At 35.4% G+C, this 16822-nt stretch overlaps 2 protein-coding genes across 2 annotated transcripts; one reads left to right on the forward strand and one right to left on the reverse strand.

Annotated features, from left to right (window-relative positions):
- Nucleotides 1-37: 37 nt before the first annotated feature.
- LOC116163158 (WD repeat-containing protein 60) lies at nt 38-4865 on the forward strand. Its single transcript, XM_031477008.1, is given in 6 exon segments — nt 38-1057; nt 1060-1933; nt 3617-3809; nt 3867-4143; nt 4190-4533; nt 4585-4865. Coding segments are annotated over 6 exon segments (2661 nt in total). The 5' UTR covers nt 38-204; the 3' UTR covers nt 4705-4865.
- A 3671-nt stretch (nt 4866-8536) lies between these two features.
- LOC116163147 (F-box/WD repeat-containing protein 4) lies at nt 8537-13824 on the reverse strand. The gene is made up of 5 exons (XM_031476996.1): nt 13435-13824; nt 13107-13382; nt 12759-13058; nt 8752-9028; nt 8537-8701 (listed from the first exon to the last, which is right to left on the reverse strand). Exons 1-5 carry the CDS (start codon nt 13620-13622, stop codon nt 8537-8539), a joined length of 1206 nt encoding a protein of 401 aa, XP_031332856.1. The 5' UTR covers nt 13623-13824.
- Between the last annotated feature and the right edge of the window lie 2998 nt (nt 13825-16822).

Genomic DNA, 16822 nt, shown 5'->3' on the forward strand with positions numbered 1-16822 from the left:
TCTGAATTGCTCTCAGGCTTGCACTTATTGATTATTTCAAAATGAAACCAACCATGCATAAATTAACCGACATTTCATTGATTATTTTAACCCCCTTATAAAACAGCACGTGTGGCAAGTTGTGTGTTCATTTTCAGTGAAATCTAAAATATGTGAATTTCAGTGTTAATATTTTAGAGTAGTATTATTTAATTAGGAATTAAAATGTCAAAAAGTAGCGCAATGACGTCTCAAAAACCTACAAAAATTAAACAACGAGAAAGTAGCACAGAAAGGAACCACAAGAAAATTAGCAGAACCATAGGGAGCACTACTATAAAAAATCCTACAACGGCAGCAGCATCACCATTAGTTAAGCAGAAGCAGGCGACCTTAAAAACGAGGAACATTTCAGGTACAGAAAAAACTAAGGTAACAAGTAAAGCTACCTTATCATCAACAAATAGAAGCTCAACATTAAAAAACTCTTTGCCTGCAACGTCTAAAGGATCCGTGACAAGCAAACTAACAGCTTCTGTAAATAATGGGTCAAAGCAGAAAAAACCACCAACTACACCACCCAGTAACAGAGTCTCAAAAACGCAATATTTTCCTAGTAAAAGTATGTACGCAAATGCTATTCAACATCACCTAAATACACAGCCAAAAGACAAAGTTATATCTAATTCAAACACCAATAGCACCAGCACAACAAGTGAGCGCCCTAGAACGGCTACCTTAAAAAAAAGTAGCATCATAAATTTAAATCCTGCAGAAGTAGACGCACCACCAGCACCTTTAAATACTGAAGAAAACAATTACGAGGATGACTTCGACTCTTACGAATCCGATTTTGAAGAGTACCAAACCTCGAGTTCCACCGCAACAGATTTTAGTGCAAGTGAAATATTAGAGGATGATTCAAGCAGCAGCAGCAGCAGCAGTAGCTATAGCAACACACGGAAGGTAATCACCTCGGCAGGTACTGAAGAAAAAATGCTCGATTCTGGTAATTACGATATGCACGACGCTCAGTATAAGAAAACATTAAGCATTAAGAATAATAAAGAAATCGTTGACTAATAGAAAATAATCGTAGCAATATGGCTTCTCTATCGGACGAAGGTTTCGAGGATAGTAAGTCGTCCTTACTGAGCAACGTACAATATATAAATTTTGCTCAAGCACAAAAAAAGATTCAACAGAACAAACATTTGGAGAAACAAAGAAAAAGAGGAAAGGATATATTAGAAATGATAAAGCTCGACCATTGCAATTTTACGTTAATCGAAATGATTCCGGTGTCTTACGATGTGTTCATTCGCAGTTTCGGAAATTTAAATTCGAAGCAAATATCTACTCAAACAGGTGACGATAGTGGATGTGAGGAAGTACAAACCGAAATTATAGAGACAATCGATAAGTGGACTCAGTATCCTATAAGATTCTCAAAAATTAATTGCGACAATTCTAATTATCTTCAGTTATATAAACAGGAATATGCAGGTACGAACTGTGTTAATTCCGACATTCAGCAAACAATGGATTTAAGTTATGACAAATTTCATAAACAGTTATTCAGTGCCACGCAACTTATTCTTAATCTTGTTTACGAATCGCAATCCAATTTCAGCGAGAGAATTTTATCAAATTCCTCGGAAATACCTTTTAGCAACGGATACATTCAATTTAACACAGAATCATCTCCATTTTTAAGAAGTAAACCGATCACATTTGCTTGTTACTGTTTTGGCAACAAATTGTTGACAGTGCATGGAGAGAAAGCCAGCCAGGAGGGTAATATGGACAAAGATTTTATTAATAATAGTATTGCATGTATCTGGAATATATTAAATTGTGAAGAGCCAGAAAGAATTTTAAAAGTGCCTGGAATATTAAGCTGTTGTTTTACTTGTCAAACGAACCATTTGGTCATCGGAGGTCTTGAAGATGGGTAAGTTTGCTTATTATTTGTAAGACACTTTATATCAAAGTATTTACAACTTTACCCCTACTCCCTAGTTTACCTTCAACGCTACATCAATTAAAATATCTTGAAAATCACTTTCCTAAATAGGTAAGTGCGCTCAGATGCTCTTGTCAAACTTTTGACTGTTGTAATGGTTTAGTTACATTTACAGGGATTGAAAGTCCCACTCGCATAAAACTAATTTTATTCTCTACTAAATAAATGTATATATCTCACTTAATTTTTGTCGTACAGAAAATCCTCGCCGAGGTAAATGTTTGGAATTTAAAAACTTACAACTTCATGCTGTAGTTTTTTTACATACCTACCTATCTCTAGTTGTTTTGGAGTTATGTTAAAGAGAAGGACATTATTCACAAAATCCGTAATTTAGCTCTTGACAAGCCATAACTCGGTTCGTATTGGTCAAACATCAATCATTAATAAACCATTTTCTTTGTTTTTTTAAAAGCTATTATTTTGTCTCCAAAGTTTTTTTAATAAACCACCTACTTTTCAAATTTTTCGCGAATAACCCATGAAAAAAATTGATTTTGTCTACTCATACCTTCAGTCGCGAATAACTAGACAAGTATTAACTTTACAAAACAAGTATAAATTGTGCACAACTCTTGTGCTGATAAAGCGCATTTTTTAACCGAAATAGCTTTTGTTTTGACATCACCTATGAAAATATTTCTTGCAGACGTCTCAATCGCCCTTTGTGAGTACCCTCTTACGACAATCCTTCCTTCAGGTATAAGGGAATATACCCGATCACGATAAGAGGTCGAGGAGAAGGGCTATGGTTGGTAGAAATTAATCCCTTTCGTTGGGACCTTTATTAGAGAACCATGAAGGATAAAACTAGTTCCACTCCCCCCCTTCCCCCTCCACCACGTACTTTGATAAGAGGACAAAAAGAAGGGCAGTAGTTTGTAGAAACGAAAGAGTCGCACGGGAAAGTTATAATTTGTACAAACCCATTTATTTCGATGAGACCTTTCATTAGAATACCATGAAGGGTAGAACATGTGTTTACCCCCCCCCCCCATTTCCTAAAGTTTAACTTAACATCACTAAAGGCATGCGTATGCAAAATCTGAGACCAATTGGTTGTCGTATGTAAGAGTTATGCACGTTTTACTTTTAAAAACAGCATCTCAAGAAATTTTCCGGGGGGGGGGGGGCTTTTAGACAGCGATTTTGAAATTAGTTTTTCTATCTATTCCTGTGGTCAAATTATAATTGCAAAAATTTACACTCCCGAGAAGAGGTGGCAACCACCTCCAGATAGAGAGCGCCCTTTGGCCTATGATGCAATTTAGAGTACGTACAGAAAACGATAGCATACCACGTGGAAGGGGACGGAGCGTGTACTGGACCCTAGCTAGAGTTTCTCTCAAATGAGTGATCAAGATCATAAGTCTTTTATCAGCTGTCTCTAATTGATATCTAAAATAGATCAAATGATAGGAAAAGCATTCAATTCATTTGACTTTCACCCACCTAAAATTTTATATTCACATTCTGTCCATTTTACCAAAGTTATACAATGTTGAGACTAGTTTGGTTTACACATGGTAGCTATCTATAATACTCTTTGCTATAATTAAATGACAGATCAATGAGCATTATTAGTTATCAGAATCTATAAATCTCTTACAGAACCTTGTCAATATGGAGCCTGACAGACTCGAACAAAAATGTTAATACAGTGCAAGACATAGTATATGAACAACCAAACTACACAACCGAGGTGCACAAAGGGCATACTTCAAGAATAGTATCCATATTACAGTTGGAATTAAAAGAAGAAGACATTTTCTCAGTAAACACAGATGCCGCTGCAAAAAGTCAAGTAAGTACGAAATGGATAATATTGTAACAATTCAGATATAGTATAATTATTTTACAGGTATGTTCATTAGATGAAATTGGTACATTAATTGTATGGGTCATCATCAAGAAATGTAAATCTTCTCAAAACTTACTGTACTGGAACCAAATATCGGTTGTGCAAAGTAAGAAAATGTGCCTTAATCAGTCTCATCCAGAGTTAGTGAATTTGCTTTGCACGGATATGATAGTTAACTTCTTAGACACACACCACATTCTCATTTCAACGAATTATGGGTATATTATTCACTGTTTAAGTACGACTCCGAAAGCAAGACCTAAAAAATATTATTCGGGTATGCGTTTTTACTGCTAACTGGCGATTATGCCACATATTTTCAGGAATACCATCGCAAGTAAATTGTTTGACGGGTTGCCCATTTTCATCTCAATATTTCTTAGCAGGGCATGACAACGGGACAATTACTTTATATTCCAGCACATTGCAGAAAACCCTAATAGCTTTATCAAATAAAAATGAAAATGTACACAGCGGCGTAGAATGTATACAATGGTGCAGTGACAAACCGTGTTTATTTTATGTGAAAGATTCGTCAAACACAATTCACGTTTGGGATTTAAAAATTAGCGATTTATTGCCTATTTACTCAGTGCCTTTTAAAGAGAAAATTACAGTCATGAAATTATCAAAATCGCAATTAAAAGAGAGCGAAACATCGTATATGGCAAGTACCTAATCTTGTGTAGTACCAAAATGTTAAAATAGTTCCTTTCAGATTCTTGCTACAGATAATGGTTCGATACACCTACATACTCTGACCAAAGATGCCGATTTTAATGCAGATGCGTATAAATTAGACATCAAGAACTTTTTTAATTACGTAAATCGACTTTAAATGTAGAAGTGTTAGACTTTAAAAATATTTGAAACTATTGAAATAAACAATGTTAATCTTGCCATTGAATTTTATGTTGATTCTTGTTTATACAATCATAAGTGTATTGTGTATTCTAAGGCATCCACTAGTTAGAGGTTTTCCGTTCTTCTGTATAATTTGGTTTGACATGTATACCACAAGTTCTATGCCAGTAGTATGTGTTATTAACTTAATATTGTGGTGTACCTTTCAATATAAAATATTTATATTGTTTAACTGTGTTACAAACTGGGCATGGAAAGTGGCCATTAGTGCACGCCATATACTGTGTTTCCTATGTGGAAAATCGGTGGCCCTGTGTCGAGAAAGTTATAGCAAGATACAAAACCATCACCAACTAATGGCCAGGTGGACATTCGTGCCCAGTGCTGTTTGCCATTACTGTTTAATTATAAATATGTCTTGCCAGCAATGGTCCTTAAGTAAATGTTTGCTGAGTAGCTTTGTCTAGACGATCATGTATCATGGGGTTCAGGTAACTTAGGTGGGAAGAGTGTAATTTTAAATTTTGAGTTGCGCAGTCGTTCGCGGCTGACTTGGGTACGTTACAATTTTGTTTATGTACACATACTTTCACACAATATGACAAACAACCTGTAATTATTAGAAATGGAGGAGGTAGAATTTATGGATCGAAGTTTTAGTTTAAGTTACGCATGATCGGGAAACCACTCCTATGAGTATTTGCACGCTGCCATTTCCGAAAATAATAGTAGATACTAAAATGTTTTCAATAACGCGGTACTTCCTATGGTACCAGATACAAAAAGAATGTGAAAACCAAGTGCTCAATATTATAACAAATAAAATTTTTAAAAAGAGAATGAGAAAAACCTTCCAAGATTTCACAAAACTAGTAAACTGAACAAGACTGAGTAGCATCAAATTCCACGAAATAAACAATCATTTCTCATTTTTAAGAATCTAAAAAAGAAGGACCGTGAGGTTAAAGAAGGACTTTTGGGAGACATTTTCTCCAAAGGTGGACTTGGGGGTTTTGGTGGACCGGTAGCACAATGAAAATGAGATATGTTTGCCTTTACTAGAAGCAAATTTGAACATAATCTCCATAAATAAGAAAGTTGGCATTGGGCAGTCTGCCCATGCGCACATCTGATTTTTACTATATCCCATGTTTGTCCTTACTTAAAATTTCAACAAATTATATTATTAATTGTGAAAGTTAAATAATGATCATTTCAATACACTATTAAAAGTAGATCGTATCTGCCATGGAAAACAATAAACAAACAAAATACTGCTGTTCATTGTTGAACGCCCCAAAGAAAATTTGGATTTCATGTTTGGTGCGGAATTATTGGATCGCGAATTCCTGGACCTTTCATTTTCTGCCAAATGAATTTCAAGATATGTTGGATTTGAAAACAAGGCGTATTTTACGCTGGTTTCAACACGACGGTGCTCTGCCGCACAACCAAATGCAAGTACGAGAGCACCTATGGTCAATGTCAATAAAGCCGCAAATATCTTATACAGAAATATGTATTATAAGTTTATTGTTTATGTTTAATAGCAAAAAACAATTTTTTTTAACGCTCTCACACCATAAAAATGGGAAAACCGGCGAAATTAACTGACACATAAATGTTCGGACACCATATTTGATAGCTTGATCTAGATAGCAGGAGAAAAACAAAAAATAATAACTTTTATAACCTGTCAGTACACTTTGACATTTTGTTAAAAGAAAAAATGGCATGTGGCAAAGCGAGACGGAAAGAAATTCGACAATTAATAGTAAAATGGTTTCATAAGGGAAAATCCTTCAGGACAATAGGTCAGCAATTCAATTTGTCCATGTCCACGGTGGCAGATATTGTAACAAAGTATGTGAAAACAGCATCAATCGAAGTAGCAGGAAACAACACAGGAAGACCGCCAAAAGTTGCCCCTAGAATGCAAAGAGCGCTGGTAACCATTTGCAAATCTGGACAAAGAGACACAGTACGGAATCTTACGATAAAATCGAGGGTAAAATGGAACGAAGTAACAAATGCTCATCATTCTCGCTAAACCTGTCAAAGGTGGATCCACAAATCAGGTTTACATTTTTATAAAGTAAGTGGATCTTGAGATTAAAATTAGTGAGCCTTAGAAAATACTTTTCTAAAGAGGCGAAAGAATAAAATCTTTAAAACAGAAAAACAATAAAGAAGAGGTTGGCTTGGGCTCGGGAACGGTATGTGTGGTCTTACCAAGACTGGAAAAAAATCATTTTTTGTGATGAATCTCGATTTGATATCAGTGCAGGCGATAATCGAGAAAGAGTTATCCAATCGGAAAACAAAGCATTTCACAAAGATTGCTTAAAGCGTGCTGTAAAATTCCCCAGTGGTGTAGGTAATGATGTGGGGCAGTATGTCTGCAAATGGACTGGAACAATTGCACTTTATAAATGATTTTAAGTTATAATATTTTTAAAATTTTGAGTGTCCGAACATTTATGTATTAGGGCTCGTATAATGGTACAACGAACCTTGTATCACTGTAAACAGAACAAAATGCACTTTTTAAAAATGTCGAAGCCAACTATGGTTGCTAAAAAAAATGAAGTTTGTGTTCTTTGCATACTTCTGTAAATAATGAAAAAAACTCACCCTGTGTATTTCTGTAGGAGAAAATGGTCTGTGGTGGAAAATAGAAAATGGATGACATCACTCTATTCCGGTTTTTTTCTGCTTGATTATTTTGTTTGTTGCGTTTTGAAGGTGTATTTACAGGTAGTAACCATTTTACTCTCTTTCTTGTATTAACTATTAATCATTGAATTTTTTGTCACAATTTGTTATTATTTATATTTTGCTGATTTTGCAGAAAATGCCGATATTCAAACATGGCGTACTCCATGCTTTTGTTTTGAGTACCGTTATATGAATCATGTTTGTTTGTTATACGTACTGTACAAGTGGTTATACCATTATTTGTTTTATTAGGTATTTATTTCGATGTTCACGAAGAGTGGATTATGAGTGTGATGTTGCTCATATCGTATCGTACAATTTGACATTTTTGTTTGTGTTTTTTCCCAGAGTTGCCAATGGTAAGTTTAGAGTAAGGCATCATTTTCAATGTCGCTAGAGGAGACCCCTAGGATCATTACACCTCGTTCCCGTTTTTTTCCGTTCCCGTGGGAACTTAGGGAAGTCTCTTTCGGAGTACACCTGTCATACCATTACTACGACGTTTTGGTTTTTCGACAAGAGGTGAGCAAGACAGACCAATGAACTTCCAAGTTATCTAAAAGTACTGTAAGTAAAGTATTAATGTCACTTAAATAAACCATTTTTTAGAGTATTATTATGAAAAATACAGCTTACACATTATTTATTTATTATCCCTCTCATATTCTGAGCCCTAAACAGGCTTGCGTCCAATTACAGAGTGATCCGCATAATGCTTTTTAGATTATTCCTGTGCGGCAATTCCGTCCGTCCGTTCGTCTGAGGAATTGGGCTCAGCACTTGGACCTTGTAGAAGGTTTTTTTATTTAAAGGTTTCAATACATAGGGTGGGCTCATGAAGTTAACAATTTAAATGTGAATATCTCCAAAACCGAGTGTCAGAACTCGGAACTCACAAAGAGAGAGTGATAGGTCTCACCAAGACTTATTCAAATGTGTGAAATAACCTAACATGTTGATGATCGGCACTCAATCCATCCTTTAGGTACACAACCTTTATAGGTCATTCCTAACATTCACAAATGAAAAGTTTAAGTGAAATCAAAATATCAAAATTGGAGAAAAATATATATATTGTTTTAAGAATTTCACATTCCATACATATTATAATTTTTTTCTATCCCTGAATGTACAGAAAAGTCTAAAACTGTTAAATTGCAATCCGAAGCAGCAAACAACTCAAAAGCGTCAAAAGATAAACTATATATTGGGGAGCTTTTAAAAGATGTCTTACAAACTTCCATAAAATACATCTGCAAAAAACAATAATATATAACTGATTAACTCTTCCTTCGCTTCATACTTGCACATAACGCACTGTTCGCATATCCCATAACACCACTCTTCCATTAGTTTGCGTTCCCGCTACTAGTGTGCAGCAGTTATCTGTTTCGAAACAATATATAGTCGCATTAAATGGATCTGTCCACACTTGTACACACTGCCCACTTCGCATGTCCCAATTACGGATGCTTTTGTCATAACCGCACGACAGTAACGTATGTGGGTCTTCCCATTTCAATCCCAAAACGCCCGCACCAATGGGAAAATCTTTTCCCAGTTCCGATATTACTGTAAATCTAATTAATAGAAGCCAATCAAGTTATTGCAATACAGCGTTGATAGGTATGTAAAAGATTTGTCCTCATTTACAAGACAATTTATAATAGTTACCCTAGTAACATGAATAAAATTCAGATTGTATAAAGCACAGTTACAATTTCTTGAACTTGAAGGGTGTCTGGCAAGGGGTTGCCACGGTGTAAAGTGTCTGAGTTATATTCTTCCAAAGAAAAATACACAAAAATTGCGCTTTATAATTTACTATAAGTAAGTTTATATCTTATACATCTTGGGTGCCTGCTACCTACCAAAGCCACGAGGAGTCCATCGTACCTGCCTGTGTTGGATGCATGCGCTGAGAAACTTTCAGCTTTTATAAAATAACTTAGGTCTGGCAGTCACAGGCTCTTAAACTATATGTTTCGGGCAAAAATCTGCACCCTTGGGGCACACTCTTTAGTCCCTTGATATATAATATACTATTTTATGCTTGTTTAATATCTGGTTTGAGCTAGGATGCTGTTGGAAGGAATTTGATACCTGGTTACAATTGAACTTTTTAATATCATTTAATGGTCGATATTCGATATTAATTTTAAATATCGTGAAATTGACTTAAATCGTTAATCTTTTGTTATTTTCAACATTATACAATATGCGAATTGAGTTAAAAAAAATCCTGGGCGATCAGGTGTGGGTAAATCATATATATCTCTTATATATATGGGGTAAATTTCTTTCCGCCATTTTGTTCTAATATGGCGTGGTAATTGATCAACATCGGTTCATGATTACGAAAGTGAGTATTTCTTGGAAGTGATATACAGGGTGGTGCACGGTAAGTAGGAACATAGGGATTTAACATGGGCTTACATGGCAAATTAGTTTTATGCAATATCCTGCCCTCCTGTACATTTTACAGAAAAAAACAGTTACAGTTTAAAGTTGTTCAGAATTAAAAGGTGCATACAACACTGTTTTTACATGTTTTATTACGCTAACCCGCAAATTTAAAAATAAATGTCAACATTTCTGTTATTAGTAGCAATAGCCATGACTTTTGTTGTTTTATGAATTGCTACTAATAACAGAAATGTTGATATTTATTTTTAAATTTGCGGGTATACATACCAAAAGCTTAATAAAACATGTAAAAACAGTTTTGTATGCACTTTTTAATTCTGAACCACTTTAAACTTTACAGTGGTTTCTGTAAAATGTACAGGAGGGCAGGATATTGCATAAAACTAATTTCCCATGTTAAATCGCTATGTTCCTACTTATCGTGCACCACCTGGTATATAAACCTATAAATGATACCTGGTACCATAGATAGATAGAAATTTACCTAAAAGGAATCTTGTTAAAACGACACCTTTTTATAATAACATACATACCTAATTTTAGAACTACATACGTTTTATGTATTAAAACGGAAAATTGGGAAGATACAATCTTGAGAAGATATATCGGCTCAGGTTGGAACATACTTCCCTCACGCATTCATTTCTTTTGACGAATCAAAATCCTCCCCAATGCGAACAATGTTTAATCAACCTAACTGTAGATCATGTACTTTGTGTGTGTCCCAAATATAATGTAGAAAGAGTACAGTAACCTGAGTGAAGAAATAATAGAAACCTTAACAAATAAAGATCAATGTGGAGCAGTTATAATATATCTTAGAAATACTGGCCTAATATCTAAAATCTAAATTACACTGATACCTATATATATTTAATAAGGCAAATGACCATAGTAGTCGATGCCTCAGGATGGGTTTTAGTGGGTATACCCGGTATCTGGGGGAGCTCCACACTTAGTGCGTCATTGCATTTCCCCTCCTGAAGAAGAAAAAAAAAACTATTACACGGAAAAGTATTACAAATGAATTCTCATGTCAAACACCTGTCGACCTATAGGGGGGACACCCATCTAGCTCGAAGAAAAAAAGTTTGACATTTTAAGTCATGATGTATGTACACAGCAAATTTCATGGAATTCTTGCCATTTTCGTTGACTAGCCAAGAATTGCAATGGTTTTTTTCAAATTTTTAAAAACTAATTTGAGATTCATAAATTTCATGTCTAAAACATCACATACCAAATTGATCCGAATCAGAATTTGAGAAAATTTTTTACAAAATCGGAAAGGGCATACCTAAAAACCTACATACTCAAAGATGTGTCTTTATAAGCGAGTGATAAGTCTTATGTGTGCTGAGAAAAAGATGCCAAGAAATAAATGCAATTTTTTATCTCTTTTTAGCGTATTTTCCTCAATGTGAAAAATCGTTTGGTCCAAGGATTCCGTGCATACCGAGATTTTTTGGATTTGTGCATGCGCAGTGTCAAAAATTTGGTTTAACGCATGTGCAATTCTAACTTTTTTATTTATAAGTTATTTAAATAAAACTTTATATGTAAACACTACGAATATAAATAAAATTAACGACGTTTTCAAAATATGGTTTTGCGCATGCGCAATGCCAACTTTCTTTTTTATGAAAGCATATAAATGAAATTTTATACAAAGGCATTTGGAATAAAGACAAATCTAACAACAATTGCAAAATTTGGTTTTACGCATGCGCATGCCAATTTCTTTTTTATGAAAGCATTAAATGAAATTTTATACAAAGGCATTTGGAATAAAGACAAATCTAACAACAATTGCAAAATTTGGTTTTACGCATGCGCATAGGCAATTTCTTATTTATGAAAGCAGTTAAATGAAATATGTACCATGCGTAGGCACTTTGAATTAAACTGTTATATTTATGAAGGTGTTCAATGAAATTTCTAATGTAGACAATGCCAAATGCTGTTTAAGAAAGCATTAAAAAAATTTCATATGTAGACACCTCGAATAAAAATAAAAGTAATGCCCATTTCAAAATATGTTTGTATTTGTATACGCCCCACTATTTTTCATTAACTTCGACAATAAAATTTGAAAGAGAATAGAGTATGGATTTCGTGCCTACCGGCATTTTTTCCCGGTCCTAGCATTAAAATTATGAGGAGGAAAATACGCTCTCGTCATTTATGTTTGCATAATGACTTTTTAAGCTTGTTTAAGTGTTAGGCCCTGTTTAAAATATTTGTTTTGGTTCTCTCTATCACCAAATTTATTCCTACATACTGTGGTGGTTGTCTGTAGACTTGACCTTGTATTACGGTAAAGAAAATTCGATTTTTTTGTCACCCTCATAATCAAAAATTAACAAGATCGCGTCCGAATTCAACAAGAAAAGTCTGCATAACGTCAAAATCATGCAAGTCTTGAAAAGTGATAAGTATTGCTTTTTTTTTATTTTCGTCTGTGGGGTTTGATAAACTTACTGTTCATATTTGGATCATAAATAAATCCAGGAGGTGCAAAAACTAACATCAAAAATTAATTTGACAACTTTTTTTAAATGGAAACCCCCTATTTTTATAACTGTAGGTATGTCCTCGAGAAATCTTATTAAGCATAAAAGATAATTTCAATAGAGCGCATTGCCTAAAGACACAGTAGTACTCCGCCACTTACAGGTGTATGAAGTAGTGGCTGCGAGTTGGGCGTGCAATTTTTGTGACACTCCATCTAGGTTCAATAAGAATATAAGTTTGCATTTCAAAACAAGTCCATCAATTGCAGCCACTACTCCATACACCGCCTTCTGCTCGGCCTACTGTACTTGGCCTGTGCTTTCAGCTACATAAATAACATTGATTTGCTGATAATGTGGAAATACCTACCTACTTAAATCTAAAATTTGAATAGGTGCTACACCATTATGCCCACCAGTTCCTATAACTAGTAATGAATTTTTCGAGCTTGTCGCGCTTGACCAAATACGATCACCAACGCTAACACTGGAAATTGGTACATAAGGATGTTGAAGTTCCTGTTTTAAAGGCCACAGTTTCACATATGTATCCTTTGATCCAGTTACAAAAAAATCGTCGACAAAATTAATTGCTTCAATATCCAATCTATGACAATTTTCTAAATGTAAACGATCCGATTTTAAATTCGAAATAAATACACTACCATCCCTATAAAGACAACAGATTAAAAAAAAGTAGATGGTTTGATTTTCATACCTTTGACCACTAACAAGACAATTTTTCTGTATAGCAAATTTACATATATCCGACTTGCTCTGCATTGCTATAAACGTTGAATATGACATGCCACGCCTGTTCCTTTTATACAAATGTATTCGATTTGCTTTACTTAACCACAACCTGTCCTTTTGTAGGACAAGATATGGAATATACCTTTTCTTGTCTTTGGCCAATATACATTCTTGATAAATACCATTCATCCAGTTTCGAGAAATACGATACTTATGTTTTAGATCAAAAAATTTGTTACATCTAAAAGAGGATTCTTTACAATAAACAATAAGCATATTTTTAAAGTAGGTACCTGTTTCGCATCTCGCTATGTAATTGATTTGTACTTAAAATAGGAGTTACATTTCCTAATGTTGTAGCTTTCTGTATTATTTTATAGAACCTTTTACAAGTTCTTTGAAGTACACCTAAAGTAGATATTGGACAGTACTCAAATATTTTAATAAGAACTTCTGTTGAAAGATGAGTTATTTGATTCATCTTTAAGCTACCATTTGAGGTTGAAATATGTAATAAAACAGAAATATCACATTTAACCTGCTAATTTTTTCAATATTCATTTACATTTAACCTCACAATACATAAGACCTACTCAGATTACAGATAACAATGAACCTCGTAGCAATGAACTAAACGCCATTGGTCGCGTTCATAAGACACAACTGTTGTGGAAGTTACCGAAACGTCTTAAGGCCCTTGTACACGTTCGGCCACATCCATAATCTACAGGACACTCAAAATGAAATCTACACTATTATAGTAAATGGCCAATGAAAACTGACAACCTAACGTTGGTCACCTGGTGACCAACTCATTGGCCCAACTAGTTGGCCCAATGTGTAAACACTGTTGACCCAACTTATTTGGACCAACTAGTTGGCCGAACGTGTACAAGGGCCTTTATAATATTTCGTTGGCGAGTTGTCGCACTGGCGAGTCGCCCGTTAGCGAGTTGTCGCAGTGGCGAGTCGTCCGTTGGCGAGTTGTCGCGGTGGCGAGTTGTCCCGTTGGCGAGTTGTTCCGTTGGCCAGTTGTCGCGTTGGCGAGTTGTCCCGTTGGCGAGTTGTCGCGTTGGCGAGTTGTCCGGTTGGCTAGTCGGTCGATGGTGAGTGGTCCGGTGGCGAGTTGACCGTGTCCCATTTCATTTCATACCTTATCGCTTTCGGAATCAGGTGCAATCGTTACGGATCGTGCGGGTTCGTTAGCGATTTATCACATGTTTTGTATCAAAAGATTGAATAACTGCGCGCGGTGTTGCCGTGTTCATGTTTTTTTTTATTAAGATGAAAAGGTGTTCGACCGTTAAACATTCGTGTTGAAGGTGTATTAACACTAGAGGCGCTATGATTATGATACCGTCACTATCCATATTCGTTTACCTATGAATATGAAAAGCAAATAACCTTTGGTACGACAAACTTAAACGTAAGTAACCACAAGCACGTCAGTTTGACAACACGTGACGCAAACGAGAAAATCAAATCGCACATGTGCAAGGTACCAATTGTTCTACGATTTTCCCTTACCCCTTAAGGTGGGTTCATAGCTCTCCATTCATACGTTTCCGTTTATCCGTTAGCCAATCAGAACACAGTAATTTTTTAAACCGTACGTCGTCCATTTACAACGGAAAAGTTGGTTGAAGTTGAACATGTACGTTTCCGTTGGTCCGTTATTTTTTAACAAGAGTAAGGTTATGTTTCTTATGTTGACGTTTAAGACCAAATTTAACAGTGTTCGCCTATTACGTTCTTCGCGGTGATAATCTGATAGTAGTTTCCACGTACTGAATAGATCACGGTGGATACAGTACAAAATATAATTGAAGTTATGGTTATACCTTGTAAACGTACGATATGAACGGATTGCTATGAACCTTAACAAATTGTATTGTACTATCCGTTTGACGGATCAACGCAACGGATGAACGGAGAGCTATGAACCCACCTTTACGGAGCTACGTTATCGCTTATTTCATACCGATACGGAACACCGAATCGGCCTTAGAAATAAAGATAGAGGACGCATACAAGATTCTCTATTAATATTATGGGATGCACGACACATACGCCTTTTAGGGCCGGTTGCACAATAGTATATTAAGATACAAGTGTATAATCAAGTCTTTAAAGCACGCGCAACGAGTTTAAGGGCACGACGCAAAGCGGAGTGCCTTTAACGTTGCAAGTGCTTTAAAGACCAATTATACACGTGTATCTTATAGTATTTTTTATTATACCTGCAGTATAATTTAAAAATAGGAAATACAATGAAGTCATATTGACGTTATACCTTAGACCATATAGTACATGGACTGCTAATTGTAACTAAAATATGGTCAAGGACATCGCCTGGGTATGTGAGTTTCAGGGTAAACGAGTCTGTCCGAAGTTGTCCGATTAGACACGATTTGAGACTGTCAACCTATAAATTAACAAACGTCAATTAATTAATCGCGTAGATATGGCAAAAAAAGCAAACCTATTCTTATTTGTGGACGTATAGAAGATAATCAAGAGTATTTAAAGCTTCCCGTACTACGCGGTTACCATAAATCTACTCTTTACGCGATCCGAGTGGTGTTCATACGACTTTAGTTTACCCTGAGATTCACATACCCACGACTACAGTGCCCTCTATCCGTGACCACCCATTTTGTATTGAAAGCATAGGGCGAATAGCAGTCCATGTACTATATGGTCTAAGCGTTATACTCGAATACATGTCTAATTAAGTGGGCGGGGTGTTCGTAATTTCACGATTGCCATGGAAATGTCACTTGACGTTTGCTTATAAAAATCATCGTCTTTGTGAATTAAAAGATTTCCGTTGAAAAAGATAATACACCGTCCATTAAATCGATTGTTGTAAAATCTAAACAAACGTTGGTAGGTGTAAAATCCAACTCCAGTAAAGCCTATTATAAAGAATATGAAAAGATGTTTCCATGGATGAATAGGAAGTTACTTACGAATACAGTCTTAAATGCATCCATAATGCTGGCATATATGAAGGAAATGTCAAAGGGATTTAAATCTTCTATATTTTGGTGCATTCATTCAAAACTTTAAAGCAATGCTGCGATTAAAAAGTGGAACAGATTTGGAAGCATGCCCTAAATTACGCGCGTTTGTGAAAGCTTCAACCAAAGGATAGGTACAAAAGCCAAAGAAATGTTCTGCATTTACAGAAAGAGACCTAAGAGGATTTTTTATTTCATCCAGATGACAGTTTCAAAAGTCATACTTGAAGTATCGTAGTATGAACAGATGCAGTATTTTTTTCTCTAAAAAAACGTATTTAGACTTTTGCTCTAAAATAATTAGGGGAGCTAGTAATTGACTAAAGAAATTACCATTGAAATCCCTATGCTGCGTCGCGCTAGGCACCACCCGGTATAAGAGAAGTATATGGTTTTAGCGTATGTCTGCACATATCTGAAATTGATTCACCAATCAATGACATTATTTTTTTCAAACTTTGAGGGCCTTAGCAAAGTACTCCGAATGCGAACCGATTTTGGTTGCACAAAAAATACTTCAAGATATTGAAATACTTCTACTGAAATTCGTATGCGATTCTTTACGAAGGGGCGCAATGTAATGCTCCCCCTTGCCGCCATTTGAGCATGCTACGCCACTGTGTGAAACTGGTTGCATTCATTAGTGCTTACGGGATTT

Source organism: Photinus pyralis, unplaced genomic scaffold, assembly GCF_008802855.1.
Source record: "Photinus pyralis isolate 1611_PpyrPB1 unplaced genomic scaffold, Ppyr1.3 Ppyr1.4_LG2, whole genome shotgun sequence".
Lineage (NCBI taxonomy): Eukaryota > Metazoa > Arthropoda > Insecta > Coleoptera > Lampyridae > Photinus > Photinus pyralis.